Genomic DNA, 23,736 nt, shown 5'->3' on the forward strand with positions numbered 1-23,736 from the left:
GGAATCCACTGCAGTATTTTAAGGTTTCGCTAGAAGCCCATTTATAACGCTATCTTTAGAGGAAAAAAAATAGTACAGTTCAAGTTTGGAAGAAAAAAATACAATTGGGACTTCATATTTTGAAACTTGAAACAAGCAAAAAAATTTATTGTTCTTAGCTTTGTTGACCCTACAAATCTTCATCAATGTTTAATGCAACCTAAAAACAAAATAAAAAAAATTTGCTTTAATACAATTAGAACTGTGTAAGTGTACAAGCCAAAGAAAATAGTTTAGGGAATTTTTATGTGACTATGTAAATGAAGCTTTCTCATAATTTAAAATAAAACCCAAGTTCAATATAACTGTGTCCTCAATGTATTTATAACCCACCTTCTCTTGTACTTCTCTTGCTATCCTCTGTTAGCATACTTATCCTTCTTGCAGAAGTCTTCTTCCTGTGACCACCCCTTAAATGCTGGAATTTCTAATAGTTTCACCCTGAGCCCCCTCCTTTTTTCTTCATGCTCTCTTATTTGCCTTACTTGCTCTCTTAGCTTCATTAGCAAAAAAGACCATGGCGGCTGAATTCCCATCTCCTGCATGGACCTCTCTCCTGTCCTCCAGACCTGTGTTGTACATCAACTGGCCTTTGGCTATTTTCACCTGCATATCTCAGAGTTGCCTGAAATTCAACGTATCCACAACTGAAGCCATCGTTTTCACAAAACCGACTTTCTGTTCTTATGTTCCTCAACTCAACAAATGGTAAAGCTCAAAAACATAGAGTCCAGCTGCCCAAGACAGAAATCTGAGTATCATTCTTGATTTCTTTCTCTCCCTTATTCTCTCAGTCAATATCAAATCTACTCAGTTCTGTCCATCTCCATTGTTTGCATCCTTGTCCTAGCTCTGGTCATTTTGCATCTGGATGACTCTAATACTCTCCTAAGTGGTCTCCTGTTTCCACTCCTGACCATATAAATCCTCTCTCCACTTTCTAAAAACACACATCTATTCCTTAAACCCTTTCAATGACTCCCACTTCACCTAAATTCAAAATCTCTAACCCGACAAGAGAGCCCAGTACAATCTGGCTTTTATGCATTTCTCCAGCTCCACACCATCCTCTTGGCTCCATGCAACCCAGCCATAACACTGAACTATGTCAGCTCCTTGAAAGCTTCTTGCTGTCCTCATGTGCTGGGTTTATCTCAGCTAATTCCTTAAACTTCAATTCCTCTAGGAGGCATCCAGGTTGGTTCAGGTTTCCCTGCCCTGTCCTCTCAGAGCACCTTCTTCAATGGCTTATGGCCCCCGAGGGCAGCAACTCAACCTGTTTTGTTCACTGGTATTTTCTAGTACCCTGCATAGCACCAAAACATTTAATAAAAGTTTTCCCAGTGACTGATTATCACCCAGTCCTTCCAGCTCCACTTTCTGAAGAGCTTTTAAAAATACCAGTTGCTATTGCCGGCCATCAATGTCAGCTCTGTCTAGTTGACTGCAATAGCTTCATAACATTCTTCTCAAATCTGTCACTGCATTCTCTTTTATATGGTGTAGCCAGGTGGCCTTTCGAAAATGAAGTCCTAATCATACTGACCTTTAGGATAAAATCTAATAATCTGAGCACAGATTACAAATCCTTTCAGGGACTGGCCTCCGCCTTCTCCCCTCCCTTTTCCCCTCCCTCCCTGCTTCACACTCTCTATAGTCTTTGCTAGCTGGGTCTTCACACTTGCTGTGCTGTCAGCCCCCACCCCACCACCGAGTGACAAATAACTGACTTCCTTCAGGAAGCCTTCCCTGACCAAGGTTCCTCAACTGGACTGTTGTCCCGCTTGTCGGCGCACATGGATTAAGGTGACTAAGTGTATCCATCTGCTAGGACAGTCCCTGTTTACATCTGCTGATCTGTCATTATCAACACTCCTCCTTTCAGTCCCAAAGAATACTGATTTATACAATAAATTACCTGGTCATTCTAACAATGACTATTAATTGCTTATTCAGTTGTCCGTTTCTCCCCTAAAAAAGGTCAAAAACTGTCTTATTCATAACAGCATCAGGCACAATCATTGGCACATAGAAAACACTGTATGTTTCTTAAATGAAAAAATTTATACACTACTGTAAAAGCATATACTTTCATTAAGATACTTATTTGGTTCCAGGGTTTGCTACTGAGAACCAAAATGTTGGCCCCCTAAGTTTAAAGATTATGTATTTCACCAAATTATTTGAAATACATATTTTGAAAATTTCAAAGCCTAACTCCAAAATACATATAAGCACCCTCTGCACAAGAGGGCACACTGCTACCTCAACATGAACTTCCAGCTACTGCTTCATCAGTGCTAACACATTTGGAAGGAGCCAGACATGTGCCCATCCTTGCCTTGTGGACAGCTGCACATGCTCACAAAAGGACAGAGGGCCAAATAGCGATACGGAACACCCGTATTAGGGAACTGGTTTTCTTTCTATGAAGCAAAAGGCCCATTTGCCAACCAAATCTGACCTCATATGTGCAAGGCTTTCCCAAAGTAAAAAAAGAAAGTTTGGTTTTCACAAAACAATCTCCCCTAAAGATACTTACATCGGATAGCATTGGTTCATCAAGTTCTTCCACTGTGCTCAAGTTAGGTGCCCCATATCGATCACTAATTTCAGCTAATGTCTTGCCTGAGTCTGTTCCTATACCCTACAATCATAAAATTTATTTTGACTTTTAAATGACTTCAAAATTAATACATCAAGTTTCCTTCAATTTTGATAAGAAATTTCTCAACTACAACATCAAAGTTCAACCTTGTCAATTAATGGAATGAATGAACATGTGTTGATGATAAGAGAATCCTAGGAATGAATTCTAAAACTTGCTTAAAAATACATTCAGAAATTTAAAATATCTGAGTAATTAATCATGTGGTCAATATCTTGTAAAATTCTTGTTTTTAAATTTACAAACACAAACTTAATTTCCAATTTTTATCTACTTTGAGGTTTTGCTTTAAAATTCAGTTTCAAGCCACACATATCTGTGGCTTGATATTACTAGAATATGTATTTGGCCTATCAGTTTTGATAATCTCCTGATTAAAAATTTAGCTACTGCCTTGGCTGGTGTGGCTCGGCTAGCCTGTAAACCAAATGGTCGCTGGTTCAATTCCCAGTTAGGGCACATGTCTGCGTTGTGGGCCAGGTCCCCAGCAGGGGGCGCATGAGAGGCAACCACACATTAATGTTTCCCTCTCTCCCTCTCTTCCCCTCTCTCTAAAAATAAATAAATAAAATCTTTTTTAAAAAATTAGCTACTAATGCATCATAATTAAGTTTAACATAGAATAAATGTTTTTTCTCACTTTTATATGGGGAGTATCTTCACTCTTAGCTATATTTTCCATTTTCATTTTCATCTCCTGTAATACATAAACAAAGAAAACTACTTGGAAAATACTTTTCATGTACATGTTTAGTTTTCAAGCATTTTTATCTTTACATAATGCTATGATCAATTTAACAGTGCAAATGTTATCACTCTTAAAGGAGTTATTTGAATACAATTAATATAAAACTGCCAATCAGTCTCATTTAATACTCTATACTCATAGAAGATGACCATGTGCTGTTTACAATTAAAAACAATTTTTAAAAAATGAAACAGACTGAAATATTAAGTCTGAAGCTGAAGCAAAATATTAGCAAATATAAAAAGCAACAAAACAAAATTTTTAATAAAGTCTTAGAATAAGAGACTTTAGACAGAATTTGCAGTTGAATAGAATTGTACACATAGTAAGAGGTAAATATTTCTGAAGAAATTAATCTGGCCGCAGTCACTATCCAGTGCATGAATCCTCCCATAGTACCTGAGCAATGCCCTCTACAGTACTCTGAACACATGGGAAGCCTTGTTCTGAATGTGAAAAGATTCTTCTGACAAAGCCTTGCCATGTCTTCTATCTTTTCATTCTAAGGCAGCAAGATGACCTAACTGATTCTGAGCTGATTCATTTTGGCTGTTTAAAAATCTGTGATCTCGTGAACATATATATGGGCACCATAATTACAGGAACATATCTGGTATATTTCTCAAGGCCATTCCATTCTCCTGGAACATCTTAGCCCACCACCACATGGCTATACTGGGAAAGTCCATGTTCTCATAGGACCCTGTCCCCCAGCCAATGGATAAATACTTGACACAAATTAAGCCAGTCAGAATCCTTCCCCAAGAAGCAAAAAAAAAAAAAAAAAAAAAGGAATCCATTCCTCTCAGATGGCAGATGTGAAACCCAAGAGGCTTTAGTGCTGTGTCCTTCACTTCTAGGCAGCAAACCAGGCCACTGCAAGAGAGACTGAAACTAAGGGCCAGAGAATAGCAGAACTGAGGGCCCAGGTAACACTTGATTTTCACGTTCCCAGTTGTGCCAGAGCCCTTCACAGTTTCATTATAAAACCCTTTATCTGACACAAGATCCTTCCAATAGTTTTCCTTTCACAAATGATAGTTTAAGTTGTATCTCTGCAGCTACAAAGAGGCCAGGGCAAAATGACATAAATGGACCTGTCTCTGAGCAATAGGTAAGGCAGGGGCACTTTGCAGCAGAGAGGTGAGGAGTGATAAGCCACTAGAAATATGGACTATTGAAGTTATTGTGGTTCTTGTCACAAGGTCTGATGATGCCTGCAGAGAGTAAGTAATGGGCCACAAAACAACCGAATTCCTCCTATAAATCACAGACTTTCAAACATTCAAATATAGTGTGAACCTTGAGGGGAAAAAAAGACACCTACTAAGAAGGGCACCCCTGGCTTCTTTTTTAAAAGCAGACCCTAGCAACCATTTCTACACAGGGTCTTCTCATGCAAACTGCACTCCACAGAGAAGCCCGCACTGAACTACCTGTCTCTGTGCTGGACTGCCTGCCTGCACTATGTTTCTACCATCTGAGCCAGCCCTTATAAAGAAGTTCCTGGAATCCCACTTCAACAAGCATGACTGAGGCTTTCCCTATCCCATTGGAGCAGTACCAGCTCTGATCAATCAGATGTCTTTTGTCGTTTGGACCAAACTGTGAGGTTTTGTAGTCCTCATTTGCACAAGGATGGACCAATCAGGCACTAAGGACAAGGACTTCTGCCCACATAAGCCAGCTCTCCACCTGGCTCAGAAAGTACACTTTCCCTTCCATGGAAGAATGAAGACTGTATGTCATCCCTGACTGAGCTGAACTGCCAAATATGTCTAACCAGAGCAGAGTGAAACATGCCATCAGAGAGCGGAGCAGACCAGTGTAGCACAAAGCAGACTGACATGGAGCAGAGCAGAGCTGTCCAGCATGAGAGGGGCCTGGTCCCAGGGCTGCCTGGGCTCAGAGTTGTTCCACAGCCGTGCTGTTTTCATAGCCTTGCTATATTACAATTGAGCTGTTTTGCACTGAAGTGTCCTTCTTCACTGCACCCCAAATTGGGGATCCTCGTTGGTATTGAATTGGTGCAAACTACCATTGGTTAACAATAGCAATCAGGGTATCTCAATAAAAAATACTTTCAATTCTCTTATCACTTTGATCATTGCCTTCTTATATTCTGTTTCTTCTTTCATTTTAGATCATGCAATTTTAACTAATGAGGAGGATATATTTGTATTTATGTGTTTGTGCATGTATGTATATCTGTGCCCTACTATACTCAGAAAAAGATAGGATCAGCATCTGTATATTTTAAAAACATGTATAAAGCTTTGAATTTATCCTTTTAAAACTCATGTTTTTAAATTCAGCTTACCCTTACAATGTTTTAAAAATTATTTTAAATAATGAAGCTCTCATCTAAGCTATTAATAAACATTCTATAAAACCTGATCCTGTTTTTATTTTTAATTATGTAATAGAAGAATAAAATTCACATAACAGATATTAGCTATAGACATACAGTATGAAATATCCAACTGAAAGTATAGCACAGTCATTCAGAAGTTTGGTCTATATGATACACATTTTTTAAATAACAAGAAACATTGGCCAAACTAGAGGCTTAACATATTATACAGACAGTGTAAATGGAGATGGATTTTTTTATTTGTTACTGCATTGTTTATTTAATAAAAGACATGAAAAATCCATATTGATATTTTAAATGTAAATTACTGTTGAAAATATATCAAACATGAAGAAAAAAGATGCACTACTATGTCAGAGATCAGGATACTCCAATATTACAAAGAACTTAACCTTCAATATCAACCATCATAATTATAAATATCAAACACCATAATTAGAAACAATGATCTCATAATTAAAATGTTGATAATATCACTTTTAGAGAACGATTAATATCACTATTATAAAACTGCTCACAAAATAGTTTTGCATGTATGATCTTATGTGATCCTTAAAAAATTTCAGTGAGCTATTGCTGGTCATATTATACTGTTATCTCTATTTTTAAAAAAGGTAAACTGAGACTAAAAAAATTCTAAGACTTGTGGAGAAATCAAGATGGTGGAGGAGTGAATGGAAGTCACACTGACCTCTTCCCATGACCAATCTGGAATTACAACTAAATTGTGCAGAAATCACCTAAAACAAACAACTGAACAATAGAGAGAGAGAAGCCTTAAAACCTCAGACAGACAGAAGAATCAGCTTTAGCACAACCTAAATAATAAGGAGTGCGGTAGAGACTCAGGAAAGCAGGCAGGGCACCCACGGGTGGCAGCACCACAAGGATATTGAAATGGCCAGTTGGATCCTCCTGAGGAAGGGGGGGGGTCTAAACTATAATTAGGGATCTCCAGCCTACAGCACCAGAGCCCAAAAAGTACACAGATAACAACCACCTACAAAAACCAGCAAGGTTGCTCTCTGCCAGAGACAAGTGGCTGGAGATGCGAGCCTTTTAAAGAGCCAATGCATACATTTTTATTTGCAGCCACTAACCCTCGTCTCTGGGAAAGAAGTGGGCAGAGTGAGCTATAGACACCTAAGGAGAGACTGGGGAAGGAAGCTTTGGGGAGAGAACAGAGAGTAGCCAGCAGGATCCTGGTGCTGACTAATTCCCCATTCAGCAGCAGCCATCTGGCTCAGGCAGACCACTCCCCTGAGCAGCAACATTGTGAGAGGACACAATCACCCCACCCCCAGGAGGGACTCTGCCACACCCTGTGGTGTCTCAGCCTGACTGTTGAGTGCAGAGTGACTAGATTAACAGCTGAAGGAGACAGCCACAGACAGTAGACTCCTGGAAGTCTTGAACAGACTGCCTAAGGTCAGACAGGGTCAACATCTGACATCAACAGAGGCAGATCCAGAAAGAAAAAACCAGCGGTCTCCTACCATAGGAGTTCATACCACAAAGTCAGGAAATCAAGACAGATCAATTTAAGAAGCAGAAGAAGAAAAGAAAAAGTCTCACAAATAATGGGAAGACAAAGAAATACCCCCCAGGCAAAGGGAAAGGAGAAATCCCCAGAAAGAGAAATAAATGAAATAGTGGCAAGTAAACTATCAGATATTGAGTTCAAAACAATGGTTCTAAAGAAGCTCAATGAGCTCAGTGAGCTCAGAGAGAATTACAAAAACTACAAGGAAACCACAACGAACTTACTGAAAACTATATCAGCATGAAAAAGGACATAGAAAATGAAGAATACAATTTCTGAATTGAAGAACGCAGTAGAAAGAATCAGAAGCAGGCCAGATGAAGACGAGGATTGAATCAGCGAGCTGAAGGTAGAAAAAAGCTCCCAGAAAGAGCAAGAAAGTGAAAAAAGACTCAAAAAGAATGAAGAGGTATTGAGGGAAATGCAGGACAACCTGAAACGTAATAATATCTGTATAATAGGGTTGGTTACCAGAAGGAGAGGAAGAGGAGCAAGAGATAGAGAACCTGTTTGAAAAAGTAAAGATGGGAAACTTCCCTAACTGGAGGAGAGAAAAAGTCACACAAACCCAGGAAGCACAGAAGATCCCATTCAAGAGGAACCCAATGAGGCCCACTCTAAGACACATCATAATTAAAATGGCAAATATCAAAAACAAATAGAGAATCCTAAAGGAAGCAGGGGAGAAAAAGGTAGTAATATATAAGGGAGCCCCGATACGGCTAGCAGCTGACTTCTCAACAGAAACACTACAAGCCAGAAGGGAATGACAAGAAATATTCCAAGTTATGAAAAGCAAAGTCCTGCAACCAAGATTGCTCTACCCAGCAAGGCTCTCAATTAAAATGGAAGGTGAAATAAGGAGTTTCCCAGACAAAATAAGGCTAAAAGAATACACCTCCACCAAACCAGCAATGCAAGATATGCTAAGGGGACTGTTTCAAGAAGATAAGAAAGGAAGTCTATGAATACCCAGTTCCTTTCACAGTCAGCAATACTTGATATTACCAAGATTTTTAATACTTATTAATCTGATTGTGACAATTATGTGTTATTTTAGGTGTTTATTATTTGTTGGAACTAAACCTGTTTTTGTATATTTCTTGCTTATTTCTATTATTTTTAAAAAGTTTTAAATGACTTTTTGGTATTCTTTATCCATTTGTTGATTAAAGGTTTGTAGAATTTTTTCCCTAAAAGAATACCAAAAACCTGTTAATCATGTTTTAAATGTGTTGGAAACACTTTCCTATTCTATTCCTTATCCTTTAACTTTTTTTATATGTATATTACTGTATAGTCTTAAATGTTTAAATAGTCATATCATCAATATTTTACTTTATAGTTTCTGAGTTTGAATATTTTACTTCAGGGTAAGAAAAATATTATTTTGTATTTTTTCCTAAAACTCCATAGATCTCACATATTGATTTTTTAACTCACCTGAATATTTGTTGTATAATGTGTGAAATAGGGCTCTATATTTGTTTTATTTCAAGTAATAGTGGTCTATGCACCTTATTTGTTGAATAAGCCTTATTTTCCCCATTGATTTGAAATATCAATTTAATCATATATTACATTGTTAGACAGATATATATGTTTGTTCCAGAATGCTCATTTTATTTCATTGATCTCCTTGATTATTTCTGTGCTAGTGTCATGTTCTTTTAATTGCTGAGACTTTATAATGGATTTAAATTTTTTAATATTTATAATGGATTTTGACTTTAAAAAATAAATAAATAAAATCAATCTTCATTTAAAAAAAAAGAAAGAGGGAATAAAAAGAAAGAACTCTTATGTTTTGCAACAACATGGATGAAACTGGAAGATATTATGCTAAGCGAAATAAGCCAGTTGGTGAAAGACAAATATATGATCTCACCTATAAATGGAGTCTATTCAACAAAATAAACTAATGAACAAATTAACCACTGTCTTGGAAACATGGAGCAGACTGAAAGTGACCAGAGGGCAAGGAGGACAATGGTGGAAAGAAGGAGAAGGGACTAAACAAAGAACATGTATGAATGACCCATGGACATGGACAACAGCGTGGGAGTTGACTGTGGGAGCAGAGGGAAGGGTAGGATGGGTGGAGGAGGGCAAAGGGAGAAAAACTGAGACAACTGTAATAGAATAAATATGATTTTAAAATAAAAAAATTTTAATTTTAATTTTAAAAAAGTTCTAAGACTTGTTTAAGTCACACAGCTAATGTGTGGCAGGTCTTTATAGTAAGAATCCCACAGTAACATCTAGAAAAAAACAGGTTCAGAATTCTAAGAGGTTTTAAATACAACAGGCATTTATAAAACTTCAAATTACCTTGTCTAATTGTTCTTGAGCTTTCTGTAGTTCTATTCTCTGTCTCTCTTTTTCTTGCATTTCCAACTCCAGCTGTAAGGCCAGCTGTTGCTGAATATTGAAAGAAAGAAAGAAAGAAAGAAAGAAAGAAAGAAAGAAAGAAAGAAAGAAAGAAAGAAAGAAAGAAAGAAAGAAAGAAAGAAAGAAAGGAAGGAAGGAAGGAAGGAAGGAAGGAAGGAAGGAAGGAAGGAAGGAAGGAAGGAAGGAAGAAAGTCATGTTAGAATCAAGTCAGTTGCAAAAAATTTCCTTTATCACTCTGAAATGTCCAAGGATAATTAATTTTACACCCACCTAAATTTCAGAAACTTACAAAAATAAATGATCACAGGTATCTAATACTTTACTTTTATAAATACTTCCTGAAATACAAAATTAAAAAGGAAACTTCCTTAATTTCAAATTGTAGAAAAGCACAGCTTGTACAAAATCAAGTCATCTTCTCTTGTTTTCTTGAAGCAACAAATGAGATTACAGTAATTTTTTCAGATAAAACCTCATTAAGCATAGATGGATGGGTCTTCAAAAAACCAAAACTTGGTTACAGATAGTGAATAAGAAAATCCTAAGTATATTATTTGAAATCATTCATAATCACAATATATTTGGCCGCAACTCAACATAAATGACATACTAAAGTCTGTGGGCCAAACCTGACCCACTCTTGTTTTTGTACAGCCCTCAAGCTAAGAATTATTTTTACATTTTTAAATGGTTGAAAAATATCAAATAATAATAATAATTATGTACAATTCAAATTTCAGTATCTATTAATAAAGTTTTATTGAAACACTGCATGGTCACTCCTTTGCTGCTTTTGCACTATGGTAGCACAGCTAAGTAGCTGCAACACAGACCACAGGTGGTGTTCTCTTCACTCTGCATCACACTCAGCACACTAACAATCACAGTGACACTGTTATAATTCAACAGTTTTGCAGTTACACAGTAACACTACACTGCAATATTTATTTTTAATCAGTGAATACCCATCCTATTATTTTATCAACAAGAAATGAATTTGAATGTTGCCCTTTTAAGACACAGTGGAGAATGGATTATTTAATTACCAAATTAAATGACAAAGCATGGTGTTTTTTAGAGTGGACACTGTACTAAAAGAACACAATTGTGTCAATATTACCAGATTAAGCACTCATCACAATATTATCAACTCATGTGAAAAAAAGCTCAGAAATATCTTAAAAGTTAAAACAATTATTTCATTACAACATAATTTTTTCACAAAAATTAAAATGAGGTTGCAACCAAAATGCTTCCCAGTGGCTCATTTGTAATGTAAGAAAAGAAATACATTTTCCTAACATGATTTAATTAAAACATGTTTGATTTCAGTGTCCAGGAAAAAACAAAGTTATTTAACTTTTTTCGCCTTTGGGCAAGAAAAGTTGCTCACAGAGCTGACAGTGGGAGAAACATCAATAGTCAATTAAAAACAAGGCAAAATGATTCTGAGTGGTTTTCTTTGGCTGTTGATGAGTGGACAAATGTTCCCAACACTGCTCAGTTGTTGTTTATTCAAGGAGTCAATGCTGAGTTTGAAGTGACTGAAAATTCACCCACTTTGAAGTCTTCATGAGACTACTCAAAGCAATAATATTTTTGAAGAAGTTGAGAAACATTAATTCAGTCCATCCAAAAATGAAATCTGCTAAGACATGTTACAACAAATGATGATAAAAATATGCATGGAACATAGAAAGGCTTAGTTGGACAAATTTACAAAGCTTGTAAAAATCCAGTGTTTAAAGTCTATGAGAATTCATTGTTTTATTCAACAGCAGTTACTCTGAAGAAAATCTGTCATGTGTATTGAGCCAGTAGTGTCAACAGTGTCCTTCATTTACTCTTATGAACTTAACCACCATCACTCCTGTGAATTTTTGTCAGCATTAGAAGATGAATAAACTGTGACTTGCCCTACCACACAGCAGTTTCATGGCTTAATGATGATAATGTTTTATGGTGAATTTTTGAGCACAGGGTCAAGACTGAAATGTTTCCAAATGAGAAGAATCATTCTCAACTACTAGTATCAAAGATTAAATAGCTCTGGAATTAGCTTTTCTTGCAGATTTAATAATGTTTTTTAATCAATTCAACCTGAAATTGTAAGGCAAAACAGCACATACATGTAAAACTTATATTTCAGAAAAATAATTTCAACAACAATTAATGTTTGAATCACAATGTCACACTGCTTTGTATACTTCCAGTACTGTCAAAAACTAAAACAATAAACTAGGTTTCCATTCCCATACAAATTTGCAGCAGATATATTTTCCAAGCTCAACCTGTAGTTTTAGAGTGTTGTTAGGCCACAATGTAAGTAAAAAGAAAATTTCCACATTTCAAAATCCATATAACTGTGTAAGCTTGTACCAACTTCAATATAACTGTGAAGCTTGTACCAACTTCAATGGGAGTGATTAATATACAAGGCAATGACATGCTAAAAGGCAATTATCGGGAGGAGGAGAAAAAGATGGCGGAGGAGTGAAAGGGAGTCACGCTGACCTCCTCCCAAAACCAAACTGGAATTGCAACTAAATAATGGAGTAATCACCTGGAAAGCAGTGGAGCGATAGTGGGAGAGGAGCCTTGGTGCCGCGGACAGTGGATTCGACTCTCACACATCCCAACGGGTGAGAATTGCGGTGGAGGCTCGAGAGGGTGGGCTGGGTGCGCACGGGCACTGGCACCAGAGGGACATTGAAACGGCCAGTTAGCGTCCCCCGGGGAAGAACGGGGTCTGAATCATAAACAGGAACCCCTAAACTACAGCCGCTAAAGCCGAGAAAATACAGACAAAACACAACCCCAAAAAGCTTAGGGGCACTCTCTGCCAGAGACAGGTGGCTGGGGATGCAAAAAGACATTTAAAGGGCAAACGCAAAAGTTGCAGCGGCAGCCACCCTCCTTGATCGCTGGGTACAGGCGGCAGCAGGGTGGGCTGGTGCCTGGGAAAAGACTGGTGAGGAAAACTTTGTGAGGAGAACTGACTCTGCGGCCGGTGGAGCCTGGGTGATGGCGCACTTCCCACTCTGCAGCTACCATCTCGCTCAGGCATAAGGGAATCAATTAACCTGACTTTTGTGTGCTCCACACACAGCTTGTAAGCATGTGAGCTGCAGGGCTGAGTGCAGACTGTCTGGGAGAGCCTTGAGGAGAGACTGGAGACAGTGGCGTTGGGGAAAGAACGGGAGGAGGAACCGGGGAGTCCCGACTCCCTCCCCGTTCGGTAGTCTCCATTATGGGCTGGAAAGGCGCGACCCCAAAGAGGCAGAAGCGGGGCGCGCATGAACCAGACTGCCTGCGATTGAAAACGCAGTCAGGGGTTGGATCCTCAGCCGAAGGGGTCACAGAACTGCCCAGAGGCCCCTGAGGGGAGACTAGAAACGGAGGCATTGGGGAAAGAACGGGAGGAGGAACCGGGGAGTCCTGACTCCTTCTCCTTGCCGAAGTCTCCATTGCGCGGGAAGAGGCCACACCCCCAAAGAGCCAAAAGCCGAAAAGCAAACATAGACACCCCCAAAACACCCAGAGCAGGCGCGCACACTTGCGCCGAGTGACTGGCGAGGATTGGCGAGCGTGTGTGTGACCCACGCGGGCTGGCGAACGCTTGCACCTGCCGGCAAGGCCTCACACAGACTGGCACCCATACGGCCTGCGAGGTATTGCACAGAGGGGCAAGGGCAGGCACAAATTGACCTACCCGCCGCGATTGCGGAGCAGCCCACAAAATAAGTAGAGCTGCCCAGAGTCCCTGGAGGAGAGACCAGAAACAGGATTAACCGGAGAGCTGATTTCCTCCCATTTCCGTAGTCCCCATTTGGCGAGGGCAAGCAACGCACCCAAAGAGCCAAAAGTGGGGAAAACACACAATAGAAGACTCTAAACTGACCAGTGCCGCGAAGCTCGCGTGCCAGGGAGTTCAGATGAGCACGGGAGGTCGCGAATAAGCCCCCTGGTCTGGGGCAAACACATGCGAGCCCAGGCAGGTGGGGGACCCTGCCGCGCTGGGAACGCGCTCAAGGAGCTCTCGTGAGAGCGCAGAGAGATCCCAAAAAATAGCCCAGCCCTGACCGAAGGGGTCACAGAGCTGCTCCAAGCAGGAGTCAGACACAGGCATTAGACTCCTGAAAGGCTCAAACAAACAACCCAAGGCCCTATAGGGTCAACAACTGACATCATCAGAGGCAAGCCCAGAAAGAAAAGTAAAGGACAAAAATACTTAACAGACTCTCACAAAAATGGGAAGAAAAAGAAGTTCTCCCCAAATGAGTGGAAAAGGGGACTCCCCACAGAGAGAGCTCAATGAAATAGAGGCAAGGGAACTATCAGATATGGAATTTAAAACAATGGTTCTAAGGAAGCTCAATGAGCTCAGCCAGCTCAAAGAGAACTATGAGAAACTGCAGAGAAACTATCAGGATCTTACAGCAAACTATATCAGCCTGGAAAAGGACATAGAAACTATCAAGAAGACACAAGAGGATATGAAGAATACCATTTCTGAATTGAAGAACACAGTAGAAGGAATCCAAAGCAGGCTGGATGAAGCTGAGGATCGAATCAGTGAGATGGAGGATAAGGTAGAAAAAAGCTCCCAGAAAGAGCAAGAAATGGAAAAACGACTCAAAAAGAATGAAGAAGCATTTAGGGAAATGCAGGACAACCTGAAACGCAATAATATCCGTATAATAGGGATACCAGAAGGAGAAGAAGAGGAGCAAGGAATAGAGAACCTCCTCGAAAAAGTAATGATGGAAAATTTCCCTAATTTGAGGAGAGAAAGGCTCTCATGGATCCAGGAGGCACAGAGGACCCCACTCAAGAAGGACCCAAGGAGGTCCACTCCAAGACACATCATCATTAAAATGGCAAATGTCAAAGACAAAGAGAGAATCCTGAAGGCAGCAAGGGAGAAGGAGAAAGTAACATACAAGGGGGCCCCGATACGCCTAGGAGCTGACTTCTCAACAGAAACACTCCAAGCCAGAAGGGAATGGCAACAAATATTCCAAGCCATGAAAAGCAAGGGTCTACAGCCAAGGCTGCTCTACCCAGCTAGGCTCTCCATTAAAATAGAAGGAGAAATACGCAGTTTCCCAGACAAAAGAAAGCTAAAAGAATACATCTCTACCAAACCAGCACTCCAAGATATGCTTAGGGGACTGGTTTAAGCAGATGAAGGAAAAGAATGAGACAGAGAGGAACACAAGTACAAAGAGAAAAGATGAGTAAGTTTCTATCAGTAATATCTCTCAATGTGAATGGACTAAATGCCCCAATCAAAAGACACAGGGTAGCTGAATGGATAAGAAAACATGACCCACACATATGCTGCCTACAAGAGACCCACCTCAGAGCAAAAGACCTACACAGATTGAAAGTAAAGGGATGGAAAAAAATATTCCAAGCAAATGGACATGAGAAAAAGGCTGGCGTTGCCATACTTGTATCAGACAAAGTAGATTTCAAAGCAAAGGCCATAAAGAGAGACCCAGAGGGGCACTTTATCATACTTAAAGGAAGAATCTATCAAGAAGACATCAACATTGTAAACTTATATGCTCCCAATATAGGAGCCCCCAATTTTATAAGGAAATTGTTGGATGACTTCAAAAAAGATATAGATAGCAACACACTGATAGTAGGGGATTTCAACACCCCACTGTCCAAAATGGACAGATCTTCCAAACAAAACATTAATAAACATATCGTGGCGCTGAATGAAACACTGAATCAAAGAGACTTAACTGACATATATAGAATCTTACATCCCAAAGAAGAAAAATACACATTCTTTTCAAATGCTCATGGCAGTTTTTCAAAGATAGACCACATGATAGGACACAAAGCAAGCCTCAGTAAATTCAGGAAAATTGAAATAATACCAAACTTTTTCTCAGACCACAAAGCCTTGCAACTCGAAATCAAACTCAAAGAGAAACTTCAAAAACTTGGAAACTCATGGAGACTGACAGTACACTTTTAAACAATGAATGGGTCAATAATGAGATAAGAGAAGAAATCAAAAAATTTCTGGAAACAAATGAAAATGAACAGACAACTGTGTCCCAAAACCTATGGGACACAGCAAAGGCGGTCCTGAGAGGGAAGTTCATAGCAATACAGGCTTACCTTAAAAAGATAGAAACATTTCAAATAAAAGACCTAACACTACAACTTGAGGAACTGGAGAAACAACAACAAATAAATCCCAGAGCAAGTAGAAGGAAGGAAATAGTCAAGATTAGAGCAGAACTGAATGACATAGAGACAAAAAGAACAATTCAGAGGATCAACCAATCCAGAAGCTGGTTCTTTGAAAAGATTCATAAAGTGGACAAACCTTTGAGCAGACTCATCAAGAAAAAAAGGGAGAGGACCCAAATTAATAATATCAGAAATGAAAGAGGAGAAATAACAACTGATACCACAGAAATACAAATGATCATCAGAAACTATTATGAACAATTATATGCCAAGAAATTTGAAAATCTGGATGAAATGGACAAATTTTTAGAAAAGTATAATCTTCCAACACTGAAGGAGGAAGAAACAGAAAGCTTGAACAGACCGATAACAGTTGGGGAAATTGAAGCAGTCATCAAGAAACTCCCAGCACACAAAAGTCCAGGGCCAGACGGTTTCCCAGGAGAATTTTACAAAACATTTAAGGAAGAGCTAACCCCTGTCCTTCTCAGACTATTCCAAAAAATCCAAGAGGAGGGAAGACTGCCAGACTCCTTCTATGAGGCCAGCATCACCCTGATCCCAAAACCAGATAAAGACCCTACAAAGAAAGAAAACTACAGGCCAATTTCGCTGATGAACATAGATGCTAAAATCCTCAACAAAATATTGGCAAACCGCATCCAGCAATACATTCAAAAGATTATCCATCACGATCAAGTGGGATTCATCCCAGGGATGCAGGGATGGTTCAATATACGCAAATCAGTAAACGTGATACACCACATAAATCAAAGAAAAGACAAAAACCACATGATCATCTCGATAGATGCAGAAAAAGCATTTGACAAGGTACAGCACCCATTTATGATCAAAACACTCAGCAAAATGGGAATAAATGGGGCATTCCTCAACGTAATAAAGGCCATATATGAAAAACCTATAGCCAATATCATACTCAACGGGCAAAAACTGAAAGCTTTCCCACTAAGATCGGGAACACGACAAGGATGTCCGCTCTCACCGCTTCTTTTCAACATCGTATTGGAAGTCCTAGCCACAGCGGTCAGACAAGAGAAAGAGATAAAAGGCATCCAAATAGGAAAGGAGGAAGTAAAACTATCATTGTTTGCAGATGACATGATAGTGTACATAGAGAACCCTGTAGACTCTACCAAAAAACTCCTCAACCTAATAAGTGAATTTGGCAAAACAGCAGGATACAAAGTCAACATTCAGAAATCAAAGGCGTTTTTGTACACCAGCAATGCAATAGAAGAAGAAGAAATCAGGAAAAATATACCATTCGATATAGCACGAAAAAAGATAAAGTACCTAGGGATAAATTTAACCAAAGACACAAAAGACCTGTATGCAGAAAACTATACAACATTGAAAAAAGAAATTAAGGAAGACACAAATAAATGGAAGCATATACCGTGCACATGGATTGGAAGAATTAATATCCTTAAAATGTCCATACTACCAAAAGCAATCTATAGATTCAACGCAATCCCTATTAAGATACCAATGACGTATTTCACAGAAATAGAACAGACATTTCAAAAATTTATATGGAACCATAAACGACCTCGAATAGCTGCAGCAATTTTGAGAAAGAAACACAAAGTAGGAGGGATCACAATACCGGACATCAAACTCTACTACAAAGCCACTATACTCAAAACAATCTGGTACTGGCACAAGAACAGACCCATAGACCAGTGGAACAGAATAGAAAGCCCAGAAATAAGCCCAGGTCTCTATGGACATCTAATATTTGACAAAGGGGGCAGAAGCATAAAATGGAGCAATAACAGCCTCTTCAACAAATGGTGTTGGGAGAGCTGGATGGCTACATGCAAAAAATTGAAATTGGATCATCAGCTGACACCATACACAAAAATAAACTCAAGATGGATAAAAGACTTAAATATAAGTCGCAACACCATCAAAGTCCTAGAGGAGAACATTGGCAGGAAACTCTCAGATATCCCACGCAGCAATTTTTTCACTGATATGTCTCCTAAAGCAAGGGACATAAAGGAAAGAATAAACAAGTGGGACCTCATCAAAATAAGAAGCTTCTGCACGGTGAAAGAAAACATCAGCAAAATGAAAAGGGAGCCAACCATTTGGGAAAATATATTTGCTAATGATACATCAGATAGAGGTTTGATCTCCAAGATATACAAAGAACTCACTCGACTTTACTCCAAGAAGACAAACGATCCAATCAAAAAATGGGCAAAGGACCTGGGCAGACGCTTTTCTAAGGAGGAGATACAGAGGGCCCAGAGGCATTTGAAAGGATGCTCTGCATCACTAGCCATTAGAGAAATGCAGATCAAAACCACCATGAGGTACCACCTCACACCGGTCAGAATGGCCATCATAAACAGATCCACAAACAACAGGTGCTGGCGAGGCTGTGGAGAAAAGGGAACTCTAGTCCACTGTTGGTGGGAATGCAGACTGGTGCAGCCACTATGGAAAGCAGTGTGGAATTTCCTCAGAAAGCTGAAAATGGAACTGCCTTTTGATCCAGGGATTCCCCTGCTGGGACTATACCCTGAGAACACCAAAACACCAATACAAAATAACCTATGCACCCCAATGTTCATAGCAGCACAATTTACAATAGCCAAGTGCTGGAAGCAACCTAAATGCCCATCAGTAGATGATTGGATCAAAAAATTATGGTACATATACACAATGGAATACTACGCAGCAGAAAGAAAAAAAGAAGTACTAAACTTCGCAACAGCATGGATGGAAATGGAGAGCATCATGCTAAGCGAAATAAGCCAGGGGGCGAAAGACAAATACCATATGATCTCATCTATAAGCGGAACCTAACCAACAATGCAAAGAAGCAAGGCAAATATGACCAGCAACACTGAAAGGAAAAGAAATCAACAGAGACAAGAGGGAAGGGGGGGCAGGGAAAGGGAAGGGAAGGGGAAAGTCAAGGAACATATAGCAAGGACTCATGGACAAAACCAAAGGGGAAGAGCTGAGGGAGGGAAGGTGGGAGGGGGCAAGGGAAAGAGGGGGGGGAAGGCAGAGACAAATGTATTTAAAAAGTAAATAAATTAATTAAAAAAAATAAATAAATAAAAGGCAATTATCAAGAGATAAATCTAACAGAATCCTACAAATGCCTTCCAAGAAATAAATATGTTCAAAATTATATGCACATGGACTGATATTAATATTTGGCAGGACCTATGTGTGAAAAGATACTTTCAAAGATAAATACATAAAACCTCATTTCAGGTCAGCACTAACAAATAAACATTTTCAATCATTTTTGATATAAGGAACATTAATTTTGAATTCCAAATGAAATGTTATCTTTTTAAAAAAGAATTTAATTCTTCTCAGTGGTAAGCTATATTACAAAAAGTTCTATTCAAATGTTATTATTTATTTCATTAATAAAACATTTGTAAAAATTTGTTTTATCTCTTGCTATAGCTATATAATACAACATAATACTACATAATATCCCCAGTTTTGTCTCTCGAGTATCTATCTCTGCAGAATGTGTTTTCCAGCTCCTAAGCTAGAAAATAATTTCTCACCATCAATCCAGCACTACCTCATAAACATGCTAATAAGATCACCCCATTAAGAGCATTTTAAAACTATATATGTTTTTTTAAAAAAAAATCCTCACCGTAGGATGTGTTTTATTGAGTTTAGAGGGAGAGGAGGGAAGGGAGAGAGAGAGGGAAACATTTATGTGAGAGAGAATCATTGATTGGCTGCCTCCTGCATGTACTCTGATGGGGGATTTAACCTGCAACCCAGGTATGTGCCCTGACCCAAGGATCGAACCCACAATCCTTTGATGCACAGGATGATGCTCTAATCAGCTGAGCTATCTGGCCAAGGCTAAAACATTTTTAAAATGCATTTTTAAAAGTAATACATTTTAACAAATAGAGATAATAAACTGATTAATATTTATTCACAAAAGGTTATTAAGCATAATTTCTTTGTATTCCTATATTAAGACAGGTAGCTGAAGTGCAATAACATATCATTAAATCAACTTTCAGACATTAGTAGAGGCAGTGAAATAACTCTAATTTCTCAAAAATAATTCAAAGTTCAGTTGTTAAATATCAACCACAGTGGTCAAAATAACCAGTTTCTTAGCATCTCAGGAAATTTTCAAAACCTAGTTTCTCCCTCCACAGAAAGAAAGTAAAATCATTAGAAAGATATTTGAACAAATTTTTTTAAAGTTTTTATTTCCAAAATAAACTTTTCAGCAATAAAAATACTATCCTGTTCTCAGGGATTTGGACTTATTGGAGAGTGCCTAATTTTTAAGGAATTTCAAGTCACTATTTTTACTTTGAGAACATATGCTCTTCCAATCAACAGGTAGGCCAACAGTCCTGAACCTCCAGGTCACTTGGTTAAGGTGGAATGTAGAGGTTTCTCTGCTTCTCTTCATCTCAGCCTCACTCTCTTAAGCTTTTCTCTGTTGATTCATCTTTCCACATGTCCCTCCTCCTCCTCTCATCTGCATCTACCCAACAATCCACTTCTTTAACTCGCCATAAAATCTTTTGCAGAATATCATTATATCTTTCAGTCCCAATACAATGCTTAGGGTTCAATGAACAGTGAATTGCCTTATATGGTCAACATGCTACAACTAGAGCAATGTTAGATTTCTAGTATTGATAAATTTTATCTAAGTAAGATAAAGTAGATGAGTAAAAGAAAGTTAAGTATCTCCACATTAATGGTATAATTTGTCTTGGGGAATGAGAACTGCTGGGAAGTTCTCCTTATTCTGATACACATGGAACAAACATAAAGAAACCATAGGATCTGCTAAGAGGAAGGGCAGATCCTGACTCAGAGTTGGAGACTCTCCAATAGACACTTGCCTGTTTGGATAATTATTTGACATCCAACTTAACACTTTGCAACTTCCCCACAAGAATAAACCAAATGACTGAAAAAATGAAGGCTAAGAAATAGAAAAGTTTTCAACCATATCCATCTAAGGTGCCTAGAATATTCTACCCAGTATCAAGAATGGGAGATTAGATTTTAAAAAAGCTATTTTCCATATCTATACTTTTTATCTACACATGCAAATAACTGGCTTCTTTCACTTTTTCAAATATGTAAACTCAAGTTGAGACTTCAGAGTTAAGTACTATACGTCACAACTAGAGGGATGACTTAAATTTAGTTGAGAGTCTCCCCATAAATTAAATTAGTCCAGAAGGCACTCTGGAACTTTCCCCTATCTAGTTAATACTCCATGACCCATCCCTCCAACCATTCTCTTCCCAACATTTTCATTTACCCAGTCCTTCTACCCCAGACCTACTTCAGTAAAAGGGTCTGCTTCTACCACATCTTTACTCAGATATTTACTCAGATAAGTGCAGAAAATCACACAATTACTAAACCAAGTCAAATGGAAACTTTATAAATGTTTGGTCTCCAACTATATCAGCATACTCAACACTACCAAGTAATGCTGTTTTCCCTATTGACTCTGCCATTCTCCAAAGCCATTATTTGAAACCTTTCACCATTCTCCCCACACCTCCTACTTTACCACCTCCTTCTTAAAAAATGATCATGGCCCCTACTTCATAAAGAACAGTCACACAGAAACTGCTTTCAACTTTGTGCCACAAAACCTCCATATCCACATGTACCTATGCATCCTCTCTCCTCTTGAATCAAGGAATAAAAGACATGCCATTCTACCTGCATAAACTATGTTATAGACTCAATTTCCTTTTTTCTTCATGGAAAGCTGATTCTAGAAATCATCTCCCCTATTTATTAACGTCGCCCATTCCCTTATGTTGCAAAAACAAACAAAAACAACAAAAACCACCACCTTCCGTGAAAATCTGCTTGAAAGTATTACCTCGACTCACTGTACCCCATCTCACCTACACTGCTTGCACCAAAGTCACCACTAGTAGCCTTGAATGAGCACCTCATAGTCTCCTCTCACTCAGCCAGCCTATACATGGTTGACCACGGAGATCTCACTAAGTCACTCTCTCCCCCTGGCTTGTGTGGGAAAGTGTTTCTCTGGGTTTTCTTCCTACCTCACTGCTGCTGCTTCCCCAGCAAGGACAACATACACATCAAGATGAGGATATAAAAAAACATACATGAATAATCAAACATGAGAGTTTTTCAACATTTGGATTGCCCCACACCCAGGTTGACACTACTAATGCCAGTCACCCCTGAACTCTATTACTTGTCTCACCTGCTGAAAGATAAGCTCCTCTGCTTTGAGCCTCTCCATCATCTCCTGCTCCGTCAGAGCTAGTTCTCTTTCACGCTCCAATTCAGCCATTTCCTTTTGCCTCTAGCATTGTTTAAAAACAATATCACATGATTAATTAGGGATAAAACAAATTGTGAAAACAATTTGGAAAACATATTAATCACCAACAGAAGAGAATGGGTTAAGCAAAATATAGTTTATCCATTTGAAAACTGTTTAATACTTTGGGGAAACGTGTTGTATTTTAATAAAGAGCATAAAACTAAAGTTGTACATTTAGTATGATCATAATCACGTAAACAAGTCTACAGGCAAATGTGTAGAAAAAAAGATTAGAATACCTAAAAATCTAAATAGAGAGCTTCTTTGAAAATTTTCTTCTTTCTACTTTTACATGTTGTCCAAGTTTTTGTATAATAAACATACTATTTTATAATATAAAGAAATAATAATATTGAGCTTTTTAAAAGCAGACAAATAGAACCAATTATTTTACTCTTCTAAATTTCTAAGAGATTCATACTTACCAGTTCCTCCATGGTCACATTTTCCTTATACTTGTAAATCCACAATGCTAAATATTCTATTGGATCCCCTGGGCGAATTCTTGCCACTTCCGCAAGACCTTGAGTTAGACATGTCCCAAGGTGCTTTTGAAGATATTTTGACTCCATTTCTAACTCCTATCTTCTAAAAGATAAATACTTTTGCATTAATGCAGGAAATTTTCACTTAAGGCACAACAAATGTAGAATCCTATGAAGCCAGCAAAGTATTACATCCTGTCACCTGTCGCAGGCACCTCACATCAGGGACGCACAGGCAAACTGGTCTCAGGAAACTTCGAATGGTTTCAAAAAAAGGCTCCACAGAAGTCACTACAACTAAAATAGTTTCAAAATCTTGAAGAGCCCTTAAGTCCAAGAGTCAGAAAAGGGGTACTGTCATTACTGATTGTGAGAGGACAATATGCCAAGCAATGCATGTATCATTTAATCCTTACAAAATACCTGAAAAACGGATGTCACTATCCCCATGGTGCAGATGAGGAAGCCCAGGCACAAAGGGCATAAGTGAACAGTCCAGGACCACAGAGGTGGCACATGGTAAAGGTGAGATTCATACCCAGCTCCTGATTCCAGAGTTGTTACCCTAATGTCTGTACTAAGATGCTACTCCCAAGTCATGGGAATATGGGAATCATTTTTAGAAAACAGAATAATAGTTCACTTTAAAAAAAAGCCCGTTAATCTCTAAATCCAAAGAATAAAAAAAAAATTAACCTTCAAAGACTAGCATATGAGACTCCTGACACTCTGGCCCCAATTTTATTTTGAGGCTCACCAGACAACTCTTTTGCCTCCAATATCCCCTGGTCTCTAACTACACTGAACACCCTGCCAGTCTCCTGGTCCCATCTTGCATATTTCCATCTCCTAACTATTGCACGTGATGGTGACTCCTCTCTCTCTCAGCTTG

The 23,736-nt window shown here is 38.7% G+C and overlaps 2 protein-coding genes across 2 annotated transcripts in view; one reads left to right on the plus strand and one right to left on the minus strand.

Annotated features, from left to right (window-relative positions):
* The window catches only part of DYDC2 (DPY30 domain containing 2), an 80,258-nt gene that overhangs the window by 42,610 nt on the left and 13,912 nt on the right, over positions 1-23,736 (plus strand). The gene's annotated exons all lie outside the window — the stretch shown is intronic.
* On the minus strand, positions 170-22,931 carry DYDC1 (DPY30 domain containing 1). Its single transcript, XM_054580439.1, has 6 exons — positions 22,785-22,931; positions 22,237-22,338; positions 9,704-9,793; positions 3,348-3,404; positions 2,582-2,686; positions 170-199 (listed from the first exon to the last, which is right to left on the minus strand). Exons 1-6 carry the CDS (start codon positions 22,929-22,931, stop codon positions 170-172), a joined length of 531 nt encoding a protein of 176 aa, XP_054436414.1.

This window comes from Pteronotus mesoamericanus, unplaced genomic scaffold (assembly GCF_021234165.1).
Source record: "Pteronotus mesoamericanus isolate MK-2021 breed Mesoamerican mustached bat unplaced genomic scaffold, CSHL_Meso_final contig_59, whole genome shotgun sequence".
In the NCBI taxonomy this organism is placed as follows: Eukaryota; Metazoa; Chordata; class Mammalia; order Chiroptera; family Mormoopidae; genus Pteronotus; species Pteronotus mesoamericanus.